At 35.6% G+C, this 20,266-nt stretch overlaps 1 protein-coding gene across 1 annotated transcript in view; it reads left to right on the top strand.

Annotated features, from left to right (window-relative positions):
• Positions 1 to 20,266, top strand: part of LOC126967494 (uncharacterized) — a 48,238-nt gene that overhangs the window by 23,969 nt on the left and 4,003 nt on the right. Inside the window, exons 4-7 of the mRNA XM_050811982.1 lie at positions 13,531 to 16,253; positions 16,862 to 16,998; positions 17,791 to 17,976; positions 18,313 to 18,472. Coding sequence (XP_050667939.1) covers positions 13,531 to 16,253; positions 16,862 to 16,998; positions 17,791 to 17,976; positions 18,313 to 18,472 — 3,206 coding nt within the window. The remainder of the gene's footprint in view (positions 1 to 13,530; positions 16,254 to 16,861; positions 16,999 to 17,790; positions 17,977 to 18,312; positions 18,473 to 20,266) is intronic.

Genomic DNA, 20,266 nt, shown 5'->3' with positions numbered 1-20,266 from the left:
ATATACTGCATGTAGCATAGCTAGGTAGCTAGTATCTAATACATTCGTGATAACATGACTACTGTTTCAAAGTAAAGCCAATATTGACAACTTCGATAAATTATACATCTAGATGATAGATAGACTCGGACCACGTCGAATAAAAACGCGGCGAATTGTTTACCTCTATTTTTAGCAACGCATGCACACTAAAACAAAGTGACTGCCGTATCGCGATGTAAGACGTAGCTATCACGCACGCTAAAATAATAAACTTGGCCTTTTATTCTAAGAGGCTCTATCTTGGCGCATAAATTATCTAAGATTGACAATATAATATATATATATATATATCATTAAATAACAAACCAGAATGAGTAATAAATTCTTAGAACTAAATAATAAAACCAATTAAATACTGAAATTTATTACTAAAAACGAAAAAAGTAGGTACTGTGCGGCAGTGAATGTATCCAAATAGAGATAGCTCAGTAATAAGCTGCACTAGCGTGGCGCCAATGTAGCACTGGTTTTCAGTAGCCCTTATATTATTAACTCCTGGAGTAGCATAACTACATACCTAGTTGAACACCACGTGGAGCCAGAAACACACATGTCATACAAGACTGATAAATCTTTTTAGAAACAACAATACGTGTCTCTGCATGTATGTTTTACTCAAGATAACTAAAAAGTTAATATTGGAGGCGTTATTAGCAAGCAATGCAAAAAGAATCATTTAAATTACACCATGGTTAACATCTGTATCTAAAATATAATTTCTATCAAACACAAAATGAAGCCTAACATAACAATAACATAACTATTTAAGTACTATCGCATTCTAAAAAATCGAAAGTGCACCAAATACTGTATCAGACTCCATTCAAGGTCGATTTTTAAACAAATATTTTTACATGATATTATTATACTTCAGTATTCATAATATTTATTTTATAGGTAAATATTTAGTTGATAAGCTTTAGAATTAATAGAATAAAATATTCTTTCAAATAAAAAAAGGAATCTTCCAAGGTGGGTCAGAAATGATCGAGCAGCAGTAATGTACACGTTAAGGCTTCTTCTCGTTATATAAAGTTTATTGAAAATGTTATCAAGGTACTAAAGATACTACACAGCAATAAAATCACAAAGTTTAATTACGTATTAATTGTATTTTCTCTAATAATAATCACTTCTGTGCCATTTCTTCTCTCTCAGATTTCCAATTCTTTCCGTTGTGATTGTTCAATTCTAACGGATTTTTCAAGATTTAGAAATTAAATGTATTTTATGCCTTTTTACTGCAAAACCAATGTGGGCCCAAGGACGCTACCTTGCGGCACCCGTGCCTTCCATTATAAGTCTGATGAAATACTCATTACGTATTCACTTGTACGCACTTGTTGAATATATTAATTAAATAATCTTAACACAAACGAGCTCGACAGGCATTTAAAACAGGCTCGGTCTATTTTTAAGCTTATCAAAAGCTATTTTAAATTTAAATGGCGATTACTAGCAGATAAACAACCAGTCGCTTAGCCGAGGTTGTAAAATATTTGATTGTCGACTGCTTCACATTCACTTATTAATTTTGCTCGTTTAAAAGCTACACGATAGCGACATTATGTTATAAGAATATTGTACTGTTCTGCTCTCTGCTGCTAACATCGCACGGCAAACATGCAATATGACACGCCAATTATTATTCCTTGTTGAACTCAATGGATATCAATTGAAATTCAAATATTTTTATTCAAAATAGGATTTGATATCACTTATTGAAAGTCAAAAACTACCACTCATTCCAAAAGATATGCCTTAGACACGAGAAGAACGAGTGCAACAAACTCAGCGGGCTTTTTTTTCATAAATAATATGGTTACAAAGTAATATCGTACCATTAATGTTATTATTTAATAGCCTGAAGGTGGTCGCTCCATTTCCAATATGTGCTATCATTAAAAAAGTCATATATGTTATAGTAACCTTTACGTTTACTTTTTTAATGAAGTTACTGATGTGTTTATGAACATAATATTAAAGATTTAAAAATATGATTTTTTCTGCATTAAGGTTCCTAATTGTTTTACGTTGGGCAAAGTAAGTTTAATACATTCGTCTGTTTTCGTTAAGCAAAACTTTATTTACTTTAAACCAATTGACAACACTAGAAATTGCCTCAGTATCCTCGTCAAAATACAATCGCCTGCGATTAAGTTTTAAAAGTGAAGATGTATCATCAGCAAACCAAACAATTTCGTGATTGTCAATATGATAGGGGAGGTTATTAATATAAATATGAAAGAGAAAGGGGCCCATAATTGAACCCTGTAGCACGCCCAAAATGTATTGCAATAAGTCCGTTTATTGGACGATATCTTATGTCCGCTAAGTTCAGTAGAAAAAATTGAACACTATCAGGGTCAGTTCGATCACGACGCAATTAATGGAGGTGGAAGTGCTGCTACCGAAGCTTGCGTGTTTTTACACTCCGGTCCGTGTCGTGGCCAAAACTCACACTCGGTAAAAAAAACATTTAGCTTTTAGCCACATAATATAATATGTAATAACGTAGTATTAGTGGTTAAATGAACGAACGATTTAAGCTTGTTTTCAGAAGTCTTGATATTAAAAGGAATTAATTATGTGCCAACGTTTCCGTCTGGTTGTTTTTAATTAATTTCCATTCCACGTCCACCAACATAAAAGGACTACTGCAAGTCATGACAGCAATGGCCTTGTTGTGTGTGCCGAGTCCTGTTTAATGAGTCAAGGTCGATATAGAGATTTATCATAATTGGCTTGGGCAAACACCTTTTATTACGTTCATCTATAACTTGGTTATGTCAAAGAGAAATTCCGTAATTTAAAATTCTAGATCAAATCATTTTACCATTAGTACGTTTTTAATTGTTATATAATTTATTCAAAGAATACTTTCAAGTATTGCTTATCAACAATAAAATAATCAATATTAAATAACATGCTACTATGTTGTAAATCCGTCAACTTGAAAATACACATACGTGTGTTGTTAAATGTAATTTTCGCAGTCCAAGTATGGCACGCCCCGCACCCGGCACGTAATAAATCTACGCGCGCGCGCGCTTAACCAGTGTGTTCTGACTAGTTGCCGTAAAATTGGCAAGAAGAAATATTTGTTTTATCTTTTGTAACTGTGATACCTAAACATCTATCTTTGATATATTATATAAATCTTAAAATGAATCCCCCTACTTCTAAGGGGAAAGCACGTATTATATTATATATACATACACTGTGTATGTATATGTATCTAACTTATACCTATACTTGTATATTTTTATTTTACAATAAGTTTTTTAAGAATTCATTTGAAAGGTACCTATTGAAGTTTTTATAGCAAGCATTTCCATTTTAACAATATTCTACCAACTTTTTACGATCTACTTCGAGTAGTGAAAATTGGCCAATGATGAGAAAGACTTCCTAAAATGATACGTACTGATTGAAAGTGTCTTAGCTGCGTATAATATATATCACAAACGTAGCCAGCTTTGCAGCGCAAACATCATTTCGATCGCTTTTGTTTTGTGTGTTACTTATGGGATCCTGTTCTGTTATCTCTAGAAGTCATCGTTACTTCGTCGACTCTGTACTTCGTTCATTCTTCGTCAGCCTGTAAGCAGTTGGCTCTCACTTAATATATAATCGGTCTTTTTTTGTTACAGCTGTTCCCGTTGTCTTAATTATTGTCATCATAACAAATACCGTCACATCATAAAAAGACACCAGTCAAGTCGTTTAACGGTACTCGGTGTGTGATGGAAATATATCAGCCGTGCTTGTCAATGAAGATGTTTCAAAAAGTCTTCAAGAGCTTTTTGAGTAACGTTTTGATTAACTCCCATTTACATGTTAATAGTTTTGATTTTCTCTTCGTAATACGTTCCTGGTACTCTATTAGAAGTGACTCACGCTCACTTCTGGGCTCTCGAACCTTGCGGCCGGGCTTAGGAACCTGTACGCTGTGGGGCAAGTCATACTTACATAACGATATAAGAGCGTTCACAGCTTGCGACACAACACAAACAGATTGTAAACGTGAACAGTCCGGCAAGCGGCTTGATACGCTCGCTGTTTGTGAAATATTTCTGTTTACACCTCCGTCCTACATTCACCACATTTTATTAGAAATAACTGTAAGATATTCCAATTAGTCCTTAAATAAATCTTAAATTGAAATCAGTTTCAAATTCAAATATGTATTTGTATTCAAAATAGGATTCAAAATCACTTATTGAACAACAAAAACTACCACCATTTAAAAGAGACTGCCTCAGACCTGAGAAGAATGGGCGCAAGAAACTCAGCGGGCTTTTTTTTTAATATACAAATATGGATAACAATGTGATATCGTACAATAAACATTTATAATTAAATAGCCTGAGGGTGTTCACTTTATTCCCAGCCCGTGGTGTCATTAAGAAAATCGTTTATCGTCGTACCTTTCCCACACAAATGTTTTTTTAACAATTCTTTTAAATTTCGTAACACATTTGTTTTGTACATTTTCTGGAATCATTTTGTAGAAGCATATACATCGCCCAACAAAAGACTTACTAACTCGACCCACCCGAGTAGTAGGCATAACAAGTTTATGTTTGTTCCTCGTGTTAACATTATGAATGTCTCAGTTTCTAGAAAATTCCTCAATATGCTTATGAACATACAGAACATTATCATAAATGTATTGAGAAGCAACTGTCAAAATGTTTATTTCTTTAAATTTTTCTCTTAATGATTCTTTAGGACCTAGGTTATAAATCGCGCGAATAGCCCTCTTCTGCAGCACAAAGATGGTATTAATATCGGCCGCACTGCCCCATAACAATTTACCATAGGACATAATACTATGAAAATAACTAAAGTATACTAGTCGCGCCGTATCTATGTCAGTTAACGTCTAATTTTCTTAACCGCATTTGCTGTATCTGCTGTATATACCTATCTATATAACTCGCAACTATGCTATACTTAAAAACAAAGGTAAAAACAATGGAGTGACTATTTTTATAGAATGCATTGCTAAAAGCAAATATGAGCACCGCTTGTGAATCAAAACATTTTTAAAAACTGCATGCCGAACGCCACGGCCGGGATGACCAATTAAATGGATTGGCTCCAAACAGGTCTGGTTTGAGAGATTAACGCTTTAAAACTTTTATAAACATGCTGAACGTTCTCAAACCCCACTCAAATTATTTTATGTTAATTGATTCGTTTAACGCGAACTATAAAATAGCTTTTCTTCAATTTGAATCATAAGATATTATCTTCCAACCAAAAACAAGTTTTTTAAACGTTGTATAATTTATAACTTCCCTATGTTGCGTTAATAGTTCGGTATATGAATGGCGCCGGTATGGCACTATAGTCTGTGGTCCGCGATCACTCCCCTGGGGCACTCCGGCCACTGAGGGGTGCGAGGCGTGGGGCGTGGTGCCACTCACAGGCACGGTGAAGTCTAAAGAAAGTGAAATTATATTCAGGAAGAGTAGGACCTATACAATAAGCAGGAGGATCTATTGAAAAGTTCCGATCACGGCCTTTCGATTTCCGGCTTCGTCGCCAGATCGATTCAATTCTACCACTACTACTTTCATTCCCTTTGTTGTTTGTTGCTTAAAGTAGTTTTACTATCTAGTCGGCATCCGAATAATAACATGGTATTATATTCTATAAATATAAATTCTATGTTCGTTTGTGGTCTTCTTCAGTTCCACTTCATTAAATGAAACTTACTGTATACAATGATTTATTTGCTGACAAATTCAAACGATTGTTAATAACATTCACATTATGTTAGATGTATAGATAATACTTGAATTATTTATTAATGTTAATAACGTGTTATTTTTTTTACTTGACTTAGACTTGGAGTTGTAGACATAATTTAATTTTATGCGCTATCTAGTTGGTGCGCATTATTATTAATCTTAGGTTAAAATTGATTTCTTTGAATTTTCTTCTTTAAAGTCTATGAATATTAGACATTTGTGTTAGTTTATAATATGAATGAATTTATATAATCTTATGCTGGTGGAATAATAATGTCTCTGATAATAGTAATAATAACAAGTTACTGCCTACTGTATACAGAAGCCCAAAACAATACTGTACAAAAACCGTTTTCACACACAAAAAATACGCTAAACAAAAAAGCTTGTATTACATTGTGTTAGGTTGGTTATGGCCGGGTACTACGGAAGTACGCAACGTTTGAAGATCCTATGAAGCAAGGTCTCATTAGCGCCTACTGTTGAAACACACACAAATCAATATGTCGCTGTATAAATTTAAGGCTTAGATCATTCATACTTCTAGATAGACTTTGACGGCTGAAAACGTCGAAAAAAGTAGAATTTAGAGCTAACCTATTCCGAGAAATTCACGCACACTAACACAAAGTGTCATACAAATCGCGAGTGACGTAGCTTGTCACGCAGACTAAATTAATATTCCTGGCTTGTTTTTATCGGTTGTCTAACAGTAAGGGACTATATCTAGATTCTAGACGTTATCTACGTTATAAGGTTATGAAATATGCGATATACTTATTGGAAGTCTCTCCATCAAATTTAAATATCTCCACAACGCCCATTCAATTATTTACACAATAATATAATAATAAAATTGAAATCACTAAATATTATAAAACAAAGTTCTCCGCCATGTGTCTGTCTGTCTGTTCGCTATAAATTTAAAATCTACTGTACCGATTTTCATGCTGTTTTCGCCAATAGATGCGTGGTTCTCAAGAAAGGTTTGTAGTATATAATTTGTTATGTTTTTGTATGCATATTTTCTTACATTAATCGCATTTGTTAGATATGTCGAAAGAAATAAACCGTCTTTGGGATTTCAACGCAAGGGATGTTTTAAACCCTTTGAGATATAACAAAATAATGTACGGTGAAATTGTGTAACTTATATAGGTCTACAGAAAAGTCCGCGATAGCATAATATGTCTATCTCTTAAGGATCACATAGTATATCCATTTAGCTTTCTTCTTGAAGAGTTTTAATTTGAATTTAAAGTTGTAATAAACAACAGAACCGCGTGCAACGCAGAGCAGCTCGAATTCTCCGGGACCCAGTGCACTGTGAACGGCTAGATCACTTGGCGTTGCGTAGATATTTTTTTTTTATGATAATAAGGGATAAGACGAGCAGGACGTTCAGCTGATGGTAATTGATACGCCCTGCCCATTACAATGCAGTGCCGCTTAGGATTCTTGAAACCCTCAAAAATTCTGAGCGGCACTACAACTTCGATGTCGCTTCATTGTGTGTCCTCTACCGCATTTATCACCGTGTGTTCCGAAGACTGTTTAACCTGATTGCTGCCACCGAATTCCACCTTCACACGACACGCCACAAGTTAGGATAATATCCCCACCATCTGGATGTGTGGCGGTCCTTCACAGTGCGGTTTTCAAGGAGCTTTCTTCCACGTACTACAAAGCTGTGGAATGAGCTTCCTTGTGCAGTGTATCCGGGACGATACGACATGGGTACCTTCAAAAGAAGCGCGTACACCTTCCTTAAAGGCCGGCAACGCTTCTGTGATTCCTCTGGTGTTGCAAGAGAATGTGGGCGGCGGTGATCACTTAACACCAGGTGACCCGTACGCTCGTTTGTCCTCCTACTCCATAAAAAAAACAGACAGTCAAATACACAATAACACCCAGTAAGTATATATGAATATATATACGGTCCATATACCAAAATATATTTTTTTTACAATTTTTGTCTGTCTGTTTGTTCTGGCTAATCTCTGAAATGGCTGGACCGATTTTGGCCGGACTTTTATTGGCAGGTAGCTGATGTAAGAAGGAGTAATTTAGGCTACGTTTATTTAAAAAAAATAAAGTAATGTTGCAATGTCCAAGAAACGGTCTAAGTCTAATAAAAAAAACTACGTTTAAAAAACTGAAAAGAATCAAATAACTAAAAATTTAATTGAATACGTCCACCTCTTATGCAAACCTTTATCTTTAATATTAATGTAATACTATTATTTATATGTGCTACCTATTGATAGGTTTTAAGTAAGTGCCAAGCCCTAAACAAAATAAAACTTACTTACTGTAATTATTTGGGTTGTCTGGCCACGCGTGTCTGTCCGCTTGGGTTGTTTTGTTCTAGACGAAGCTATAGCTATCCCGCTCAAAGTCACGCGTGGCGAGTGTAGGTACCTTTATTACATTTGGCTTGGCACCGACTTCAAAGCTAGCAATATGTAGCACATACAAATAATAGTATTTTATAAATATTAAAGGTAAAGTTTTAAGAGGTGTATAAAATAAAATTTTTAGTTATTTGATTCTTTTCAGTCTTTGAAGTTGGTTTTTTTAAACGTAGTTTTTTTTTACGTTTTTGTGTCAGTTAATAATAATATATAATCAATCTGAATGAAAACTCCAAAAAAAGCCGTACACAGAAAACAATTATGTCATCCAGGTAGACGAAAATTTTCATATAACTGTTCATAAAATGAAAACTACTGGGCCAAACTATGTACAGTTTTGTATGGGACCAAATGGCATTTATTTCGCATCAAACATAAGAAGAATTACTCAAATCGGATCATAAATCTCAGAGTAATCGGTGTACATAGATAAAAACAAAATTACTAATTAATAAAAACAAAATACAGAATCGAATTGACAGCCTCCTCCTTTTTGAAGTCGGTTAAAAATAATTTATATGGCAAAACAACGTTTGCCGGGTCAGCTAGTTTTGAATAAAAAATAATTACATTTTAATTTGTTGAAAGATTTCTTCTATAACATTAATAGAGTTGCCACGTCTAGCCTGCTATGACGTGTCCGTGACCCTCGTTCTATCGCCACGAATGAGGTTATAGTAGGTACTTACATAATGTAGTATATCGGTGTATCTTCATTATAGCCGAAACAGATGTCAGATTGGGTACGGCCGGACCATTAGTCCGGTGGGCTTGATTGGCACTCTCCGGACGGTAATAATAATAAATTTTTGTGATGGATGATGCGACATACCGTCGAATATGGTCCGCTACCAGACAGCGTTCGATGGTTCGGCCGTACCAAATCCGATCATGTGTTTAGGCTATAATAAAGATACATTAATATGTAAGTACCTCGTTCGTGGCGTATGCTATACTAACGTAGTGTTTAAATTCTCTTTGGCTATACTGGGTGGCCGAGAAGTTGACGTCCAAAGCTAAAATGTGAATTTGGCTCATTTTATTGGCCAATGTTCTGGGAAGTTTTTAAAAATAGTTACAAGCCATAGGATCCCCATCTTTTTTTGATACCTTGAACATTTTCATGAATTTAATTAATAATTATCAACAATAAAATTCACTAAAAGTGTTCAAAAAAATTAGAAAAAAGTCCTTAACCACAATTAGGTGATAAAAGCGATTTTTAAGATAAGATGTTTATATGTAGTCATGAGTTTACATAAGATGTTACAAATCACAGTATAATTTCTCCATTCCTTGCCCGCACGCTGTAGCGTACAAATAATAATTAATGACAAGTCATACAAATTTATTATATATACACAATGACAGTAAATTGATATGTAAATAATTGAAATTGGTAAAAAGTAATTAAATTAAGTAAAATAATATTTATTTCCGGATTTAACTTTGCTAAAGGCCTGATTTAGACTCACGTGCATGTTTTTCGGGTATTATGATTTCGGGTACTTTGATTAACATTGTAAATTTGTTTTTGGGACGAAATAGTAAACATGGTGTCTGGGACTCGCCGGCCGCTGCCGCGGCACGCTACGCTCTCGTGCTACGCATGCTTGTGATTATCAGTCTTAATTTGTTTTTGGGACTTACAAGTTAACAAACGCCGATTTGCTTAGATAAGAATTAGTTTGGCCCACAACCCACACAACCAACAAACACAACTGAATCCCTTGTACACTACAATTTCAACAATATTTAAATTTTCAGCCGGAATATTGCAAACACGCTTCAATGTGATCTATCAGAACGCTCGACGTCTTACATCGCTAACTTAATTAATACACCTCTAGTTATTATAATATCACTATATAGTGTAGCCGTGACATTACAGTGACACTAAAACCAGGCTGTTAAATTGTAAGAAATGAAGTCGATTGACAATCTACCGGTTAATTTTAATATCACTAGTGACATTATAATATCACGGCTTTGACAATATACCTGTGACATATATACGACAATCTATATATATAAAAATGAATTGCTGTTCGTTAGTCTCTAAAACTTGAGAACGGCTGGACCGATTTGGCTAATTTTGGTCTTGAATTATTTGTGGATGTCCAGAGAAGGTTTAAAAGGTGAATAAATAGGAAAATGCTTCTAAATTTGATGTGTCCATACATAATTTCTATGAGAGAATTTATTGACGCACGGTTTGACAGTTCTGCTGTGAAATAATTTCATTAGAACAGCAGGGTGCATATTTTACAAAGTAATTTCTGATGTTATAATATATTATTGACAAATTCATTTAAAAACATTATATTATTTATTATATACAGAACAACGTCTGTCGGGTCAGCTAGTGATAAATAAAAATCAAAGAAATTTAAATTGAATACAAATTAATCATTTACATGCAATGGAAAATGATATCTAATCTTTCAAATTTCTCTAAATGGGCCTAATCTGCACCTTCGTTAAAATTATAAATTTCAGAAGTCGCGGGGTTGATCATAATTAATATAATGAGATTGACACAACTCAATACCACAGTAGACATATGTATCAGTATGAAAAGTACCCTTAAAAGTAGGACCCTTGTTGATAAAATACTTACCCACATGTGTGTACACTCCATTTAAGCAATAGGGTTGTAAGGCTATTTTTCTAACCGAGTTTAAATAAGGAGTTTTGGAATGAAGTTCCTTACCCCATAAGAAAGTTTTGTACTGTATGTACCTACACTGAGATATGGTCCCGTTATTGGAACATTCTAATTTCTTGTGTTGATAGCATGTATATCTTTATTTTGAATGTATTCATTCCTTTTATAATCAACCATCCAAGTATTATTATAAATGAAATGGCAAGCTGTTGAGAGAATACCTATTTCTTTGAATTTAATTCTAAGGAAATCTCTAGAGTTCAGATCATAGACGGCCCTAATAGCTCTTTTTTGCAAGACAAATATTGTTAGGATATCAGCTGCCTTCCACTAAGGCAAAATTCCATGTAACATGCTGCTATAAAAATAACTGAAATAAACAATGACGTTCTATTCATATAGACAATACACCTGATACAAAATTAAAGCTGAAATATGGGCACATGCCACAAATGACACCATAATAACCTTCGACTGCTATGTCTATACATTTCTGCTTTTACTCCAGTTTTTTAAAATATTATTGGTCAATCAATGTAAACATTTCAGTTTCAGCTGCGTATTTTGTATTTAGAACCCGATTAGAACAGTGACATCAGTGGAGTTGCAGTTAGGTATTTTTTTAAAGCCCAGACGAGAAAGAGGGTTGATATAAGTTTTTCGTTTGTCAATTTGTCCCTATTTTCCGGTCAAGATCTGTTCAGTCGAAGGCTTTTTACGTTTTTAAACATCACTTTTATATTATAAAGGGGAAAGTTTGTAACGTTAACGTTCTAAAGGGATTTGGATTTGATAAGTTAAGGTAACCTTTAATAAGAGAAACTAATACTCAAATATAATATTTTTATTTATATAAAATAATTAGTTAAACTGGTTATTTCAACGTTAAGTTCCTTGAATTGAATAAAATTTGTCTTTTACACTTAGATATCTTTTCTAGGATATCTTTGAGATATATGTAGTGTAAGCGGACATCAATATTTATTTGTATGACAGCTCTTGCTACATTTTAAATGTGGTTAAATCCAAAAACCTTAAATTTAGTGGTGAAATATAAATATGCTTATTTGGTTTGTAAGTTCTTCCCATCTCTCTCTTGCTACCAACTGGCGCCAATTCCTTTTTCATTCTTTCGTAAATAAGTATCAATTATCACTAGATAACGATACTTCCGTGATAACGTGTAAATAGCACTAGTATGTAATTGTTCACGTTCTCGTAAGCTGTTGATACACAAAATTCAATATTTCTAATCGTTGTTCACTAGGCCTTGAAAAAATTTTTAACAAAACAACAACCGACTTCAAAAACACTACTCCAAAACAATAGATATAATATGTACTAAAAAGTATAAAAATAATTGCGTATTTTTATACAATGTAATTAATAAATCGAATTCTAGTCACGATTATTGCTATTTTTGCCACAGACCCTTATGTAAGTCGTTAAGGAGTTCCATTGATCATCATATTTTACTAAGACAATTATTACTTGACCATAACGACGTTACGAAGGTGACTCAAATATCCGGATAGCATAAAAAAGATTCGACCTAGTATCGTTGATCCTAAGAATTGAACAGTTCCGTTACTTTCTTATGGATCCCATAAGCAGAACCTAAACAAACTATCACCAAACTACCTTTGAAGTATAACCTTTCCAATAAACAAATGAATTATCGAAATTGGTTGGCGCGATATTGAATTATTCGTAAATTTGTTGCGCACATACTTAAAGCAAATTTAAGACTTTTATAGTTTTCTCATGGTTGCTATCGTCAGATCTGGACCAAATTGTAATAGGACCACACGGGAAGCACCAGCTTCCAATTAAAAAAATTCAAATAAAAGAAGAATGATCAAAATCGGTTCACTCAGTAGAAAGTTCTGAGGTAACAAACAAAAAAAACATACCTACGAATTGAGAACCTCGTCCTTGGTCCTCCGTCCGTCGTTTGGAGTTGGTTAAAAAATTAGCGACTCTATTGTTTTCATTTCTGACTGTGTCCTTTCATCTGTCCCATTCTGACAAGCGGGTCTTGTCAATAATTGTACCATATTTAATGAAAAAATATTCGTTTTAATTAAATGACTTACGCTTTTTGCATATCAATCTTATATACATAAAATAACCTTACCGATGATAAGTCACACTATCTTTTTTTACTTCGTTACTGAATTATTTAAGCACTTTTTATAGCACACTTATGCTTGTTGATTGACACACAGGTGACACGCGACTAAGGAGAAAAGTGTGCTTACATTGTCTTTAAGCACACTTTTGCTGTTCCATTATCAGACTGCGAATGATATATCCATATGTATTGAACGTCATTGGAAATAAATCAATCACATTGTGTTAGTATCACTAAGAAATTTAAACCTTTAGAGCTATTATCATAATAATACATTCGCTTACCAGAAGGCACTGAGGTTAAACTTGATTGATTTTTTACGTTTGTGTCGAAACAGCTAAGTTGTTAATATATTAAATCTCTTCATAAGTGCGAAGCTTAAAGAATTAACTATAATTACATCTTATTAATCGTCACTCTGCTAATTATTGTTTATACCTATACCTATTAACTAACTAATGAGAATATCAAACTATTCAACGTTTTATTAATTTAATTTCTTTCCTAAAGGTAAAGCTCGAGAACGAGGACTGTCGTCAGAACATCAATCATCATTGAGGAAGGAACCATTTACACATTTGTCAGAAAGAGAGTTGATTGAGGAGGCTAATAAGGTCATAGCTCAAGCACAGAGTGTCACTTGCACAGCCGATAATCCTCCAGAGAAGTTCTTCTCCTTACCACATAGGCGAAAGTTGAGAGAAGATAAAACAGGCAGAAGAAATAGTGATGACGCTATATCACCAGAAGAGTCCACAAAAACACCACTAGGAAGGTCAACGAGCGATGTAACATCGAGGAAACGAAAAGAACGAACATCACTCTCGACCTTATTTCGACGTCAACAAAGAACGAGGAGTCCGGATGCGCCCGTCGTTGTAACCACAAAACCCGTCGCTGTAGTAAAACGAAGTAAAAGTGACGTAACTGACCTGAAATCAAACACGAACCTTAACAAATCTAAGCCTATTCGTAAAAGATCCGGCAGCGAAACAGAGGAGTTTCTCAAATCTCTCAGGAATAAAAAGATACAATTATCCCCCATTATTGAGAGCTCTCCAAGAGAAGATTATTTCAAGAAAACATCACCGTTTGATGTTCTACAACATCAGCAGTTATCTGATAAAGAAAGTTGGAAGTCAAATCCAGAACAAAAATCTAAAGATTTGAAAAGAGTGAATCCGATTGAGAAGCCACCTCGATTTACTACTTCCGATAATCAAGATCCCAAGCCTCAAACGAGAATTAAACGAGCAAAGTCAGCTGATGCAGCAAAAGAAAATTCACCTCCAATATCTGAAACACCGAAACAAAAAGTAAAAGTGAAGAAAACTGTACTTGTTGATAAAATTGATTCACATAAAAATGACGATGTTCAAACAAAAATAAAAGACAGCATCCGAAAAATAGAAGAGAACGTTTATGGTGGCAAGGATATGGTACATAGTAGCCAGCAGCCACCAGAAAAACCACCTTTAACAAGAGGTCAAACAGTTGATCAATTAGTAAAAATTCTCAAAGAAGATCAACGGTCATCTCCACCGAGACCTCATTTATTGTCATCTACTAACGGTTCTAACATTAATCAACCCTTTTCATACACTAAACCGAGTACTAGCCTCGATCCTAATTTGTTTGTTCGAACAAATAGTCCAGAAAAAGCACCATCACCTAGTAATAAAATGACAGCTAAGGGGGTTGTCTATGCTCAGGTGATGAAGGATCACGATGATATTCGAAATAACATTAAACAAACAAATTATAAGCAATATTCTTCTATTCGCGATAATTTAGGAAACTTCTCAGATGAGGATGAAGGTCTTGGCTATGAAGAGAGACATAAATATTTAGGAAAACGTGTGCTTCAGTACGACTACAAAAATAATGATGATACTGTACATTATAATGTTAATGAGTCACCAATACGACCAAAGCTTAGAGAATATAACATGACGAGTTTTGATGAATTTGAACCTACATATGCTAATGATCAAGTAGATAGTGATATAAAAGACCCTATTAATACATATCGAGGGCGCGCGGATGGTATGGATACAAAGAAAAAGACATTAGAACCGGAATCGAAACTAGATTTAGATTTTAATGAATTAAGTCACAGACGTCAACTGTTAGAATCTCGTTTGAATGCTCGAAGGTACGCTCGAGAGCAAGTCGTTAATAATATTGAACCATTATCTCGATTAATTACAGAAAACGATCCTATTTATGAAGCTGAAAAACGCATGAAACAAACAGAAAAATATGTCAACGACACTGTTAAGTACTACCGCAATACTTTAGAAAGAGATGGCTATGAGAGCACCCTTATAGATGGATACAAATATCATGGTGCCGATAATCACAATATAAAACACACGGAAAATAGTCTCTTTCAGCAATTACCTAAGGGAGAAATCGATCGTCGTGAGTTTCTGGACAGCTTAGAAAGGACATCGAGGTTCGATAAAGTAAGAAAAATATTTCCACCAGAGCCCGAATATGAACCCCCAAGCCTAGAATCAAATCCTGGTAAACCTGTTTCACCAGACGAATATAAGGAGAAAAAATATAAAGTGAGAAAACATTTTAATTCTAGTCATGAATTGTTACATTCTGGTCAAAAATATAAGGTTAAAGATGATGTATTTGGTAAACGAAAAGGCCATTATTCTTCCAACCCAGAAATAGCTCAAGAACGAGAAGAAGAGTATGCTAATCTGAGATATAATCCAAAGCATGAAAGCTACCATAACTCTTTGCGGCGAATGAAGGGGACAGAAAAAGACTACAGAGGATATAATAGCGTTCGTCGTTACGACTCAGGTGACAGCAGAGATTATTATCGAGAACAGATTTCACCTCGAAGAAATGATTTCGACAGTCGGTTAGTAGATTCGGGAATTGAAAATGATTTCAGACTCAACTCTAGTGGCGAACTAAACAAATCAAGATACAGACATGAAAGTGATGATGATGTCCAAAATACGTCTCTGTTTTTAGCGAACGAAAAGCAATACGCTGAAGATAGCTATGCTGACGAACAAATTTATGCTAACGGAGAATACATGGCCAAGTTTAAAGATCATAAAGCGCATACGAAAGAATTTGGACGCAGAGACCCAGAAGAGCGTTCGCACCCACAGTTAGAGAGTTACCAAAAGAGTCAAAGTAAACACGATGATAAAGTCAGTGCAAAACCGCCTAAAGCGAAGAAACTTTCTGGACTAGAGAAGGTAAATTAGCATTGTTATTATTTACTATCGTTTTGATGAAGTACTCTATTATCGTGCTTTAGTTCCTCCGTCAAGTGATCACCATCACAAATATCATATGCACGTTTTGATAACGATCTAGCCACTGACGCTAGAATATACGGTATGATGATGCGAGGTACCGTGAAGGTATTTATCAGTGAGAGTGGGATTTCTGTAAACAACATTGCTGATCGTGCCGTTAGAGCGACACTCTAGTTTGACATCCTTTTGGATGATATTCGATATATATTAATGTACAGCATTAAGGTGTCCTTATACATTTCTGCCTCGTTCCGCAACTATGCAACTATGGCAAAAACATCATCAAAATATCTTCTCCAAATTTTAAGGACAGTCAGGTCCGGTCGTAATTAAATAATACGGTAAATTAAATCATATTATTGTTGTTGTTATTGTCGAAATAGGAGTGCGAGTGAGACGATTACTTTAGTTAATACTTATCTTTGGTCAGAGCTCACCTCTTACAGTCAGCTTAACAGATTTATTTAGACTAGGAGGACTACATATCCACACTCCATTAATTGTTATTAAATGCTGTTGCACATTGTTTTCTAAATTGTTTTCAGGTGAAACAACTCTTCTCCCGCGACTCTTCAAAGAAGAGCAAAAAAGAGAAAGAGAAGGAAGCAGTCCAAGAAAAGAACCGCACTCGGGTGCTCAAGAGCCCTGAACATCTTGCTCGTCATGACTCCGATTACAGGAGGTGGGTGTACCAACAAAAATATGCCTAACATTTGACTGATTGTGTGCCCGGACGCCCGCATCCGAGGCGTAGCATACTGCTGATGATGACGACACGGTGATTGCACGTCGTGTACAACACGTGTGGGTCAAAACAGTTACAACATTAATTATACCCCCATGGATACTAAATATTTAGAAGATTTTCAATAAAAAAACATTGAAGTGATCCTGAGAGAGAAGTGAGATTTTAGAGCCACACGGTGACGTCAAAATAGTCTTGATTCATATAAAATTTTATTACTAGATTAAAAAATAATCTAAAGTAAGCGATTAGTTCAATACCTAAACATACCTAAGTAGTAAATATCATTAAGGGTAACTCATCTTAATTTCACAAGCCAACGAAGCAACTGCCTTTCACCGAAATCCAAACTACAGTTGCTGATATTTTTTAGCTAGGTCGGAGATTACGTCAAACTGTCAATAAAAAAAATTTAATCATAACGCGGTTGACGAAGTCAAGTATAGGTATTTACTTCTAGAATTAACGATCCAAAGCTAACGTGCTTAACTCTAGGTACTGGAACACAGGCGTCAGTTTCTGTAACCTAATTTTACCTAGATGACAATTCCAATATTATCTACTGCTACTGCATTATATTAATAGATATTATATGTATTATACGACCTAGGGGAAAAAGAGGTTAAGTAGTGATATGTCAATATCAGAATTGTAGAAATCGTATTCTAGTAAAGAGTTTCTCATTTTCATTTTAATGCTACCATTGAATAACGCATAGATAATGATCAGGTATACAGATCCAGAACCAAGTGATATTGAAGTCAGGAGTGGAGACGATCCGGAGGAAAGAAAGCACAGACGCTCTAGAGAAGATCTGAACAGATACAGGAATACCAGCAGATGCGATGGAGAGAGCCCGCTGCCGCCAGTGGACAGGAGAGACGAGGGAGACAGAGAGTCGGAGTATGAGGACAGGTGAGTGAAGTGTCCGTGATGAAACTATATAATATTGAATCACTTACTAAAGTATATTATTATCAGAAGACTGCACTCGAGTAACTTATAAATGTGTTCTTACTAATTATTTTCCTGTTTGTGTAACTTTGCTTCGATTCGAGGCTCGGAGGAATTATAGATGATTCACAAATTACTAGAAAAAAAATTCTGCTATCTTGTTTGCTGTTTTGTAATTCTATTACACCCAAACTAAATTAAAATATAAATAAACATACAATATGTCACACACTCACCAACAGTTATAAGTTGACGAGCGTTTCTGAGGGATCTCTATAAATGTCACTTATACTGCAGATTTGAAATTCCACATCAGAAGTCTGTGGACAGACTGGACCTGAGCGGAGCGGAGCGCGGGCTGAACGAGCGGGGGCGGGGGCGCCGCCCGTCTGAGAGGGAGGACGCGCCCGGTGGCTGGAGGGCGGCTCGCGGCGGCCCGCTCGACTCACCGGCTCTGGTAACTCCATCTCTCTTTTCTGCCCTCGCTCAAACATTCACCTAGCTGCAGCAGCACACTGCGCCATACGTGCGGCAGCGGGGAGTAGTCTACACTCTACAGTCACGTTCCTGGTATATATCCGTCGGTTCAATACGTCGTGCACCAGCCGTGTACAATGGGACGAGAGCGGGTCCAGCGCCTCGTTACCTATGATATAAACAAAATATTTCTGAGACAACAACAGCATATCTTTGCCCTTAAAAAATCGGGAAGTGCCCTTTGGCACTAGATTTTCCATATACACCAATATCGAAAGCGCCGTACGGCACACTACACCCTGACCAATTTCTGACCCTCATTTTGTTTGTAAGGTAGTTAATTTTTTATTGTCTTGTAGCTTGTTTCAATACTTCTCTTATACATTCTCTTATATCATCCTAATTATAAGCAATCTTTTAATACACGTAAAATAATACGCATTGGCAGGCCGCTGCGCGCGCCGATCTATAGCATACCGCGGCGCGGGGGCTCTTGCCAATTACGGAAGGTTAATGCTCCATGGACCAGGAGTCCAGGGATAATTTGATCCGAAAATTACTAAAAAAATGTGACCACGGGCTGTCATTGTACCTCAATAAGAAACACATAGAATGGTGCTGGTCAGCGGGCTCGTTGTAATTCTAAGGTTGTATCGAGTATCGATGTTAACGATATCAACTCGTGAGTAACTAAACGTGACGCGTCACGCCACGCTCGCACGTCCACGCCGTGCATAATAATTGGGTGAGGATTGTGCGAATTTTTAATTAACTCCCTACAAACCAATACAAGCAGTGAATTGCTCTTGGTCGCTGTGGCCTCAGTCAATGAAAATGCTCTAAATTGAAGTTCGGTGATGAAGGGCTGAATACCACCATGCTGCTCCAACTCACGTACAGTCAGAGCAGCATACCACCCGCGCCTTTCCAAATTACCACAATTAAATCAAATAATTTATTTTGTGTCTATAAAATCTTCAATATAACTTACTTGATAAGACATTCCGTTACCAAATTGCATGTTTTTAAAAATAAAAATTTTTAATTAATGTTACCAGAACTGTTTGTTCAAAACATAATATCTCTGTCTTTTTCTCGACATTATTTTGTTAATTTCACAGTAATCCCGCTTAGGGTTATAATCTACGTGAGCTGTTTTAAAATTCTCGGAAAACTTCTGATATGAGCAACGTACCGATAACGATATATATAATATATACCGATAACCGTAACGATGTAGTGTCTCTCCTACTCTGCCTCCTCTCTCTGCAATCCTTCATAACCTCGATGTTTTGAAGTTTAATTTTGGGAACATCTTTGTTCCCAAAATTGAACTTGAAAAAACAGTCCGTGAACATGATATGTGAGAGAAGAAGCAATGTTAAGTGAGACGGTACAGTTTCATGATTCAACCCTTATTCAACCATTCTAAACTGTTTTCCCAAAATCCACAACTTATGCACCACGTCATTGTCAATCAAAGCAAGCGGTGATCCACAGCCCACACCTTCACTTCTGACATAACCACTAAGGAGGCCCTTCTCCAGTGCTGTCTCTTCCTGACAATGATTTGAGACCATTGGGTTAATATTTCGTGAGGGATTCTAATGCGATCTTTGTTGCCTTCGATTGGGTGCGGCATAAAGCGTTTATAGTGAAACTGCCTTTAAATTATTGCTAATAAAGATTTTTCTATTTCCGTCCTATGGGTTTCCCGAGTGGCTGTGTTATGCTTTTTAGCCTATCGGAGCATCAAGGTTGTTATCAATGGTGC

The sequence above is a fragment of the Leptidea sinapis genome, chromosome 13, assembly GCF_905404315.1.
Source record: "Leptidea sinapis chromosome 13, ilLepSina1.1, whole genome shotgun sequence".
Lineage (NCBI taxonomy): Eukaryota > Metazoa > Arthropoda > Insecta > Lepidoptera > Pieridae > Leptidea > Leptidea sinapis.
The sequence above is the reverse complement of the archived record's forward strand: the minus strand, read 5'-3'. Positions and strand labels throughout refer to the sequence as shown.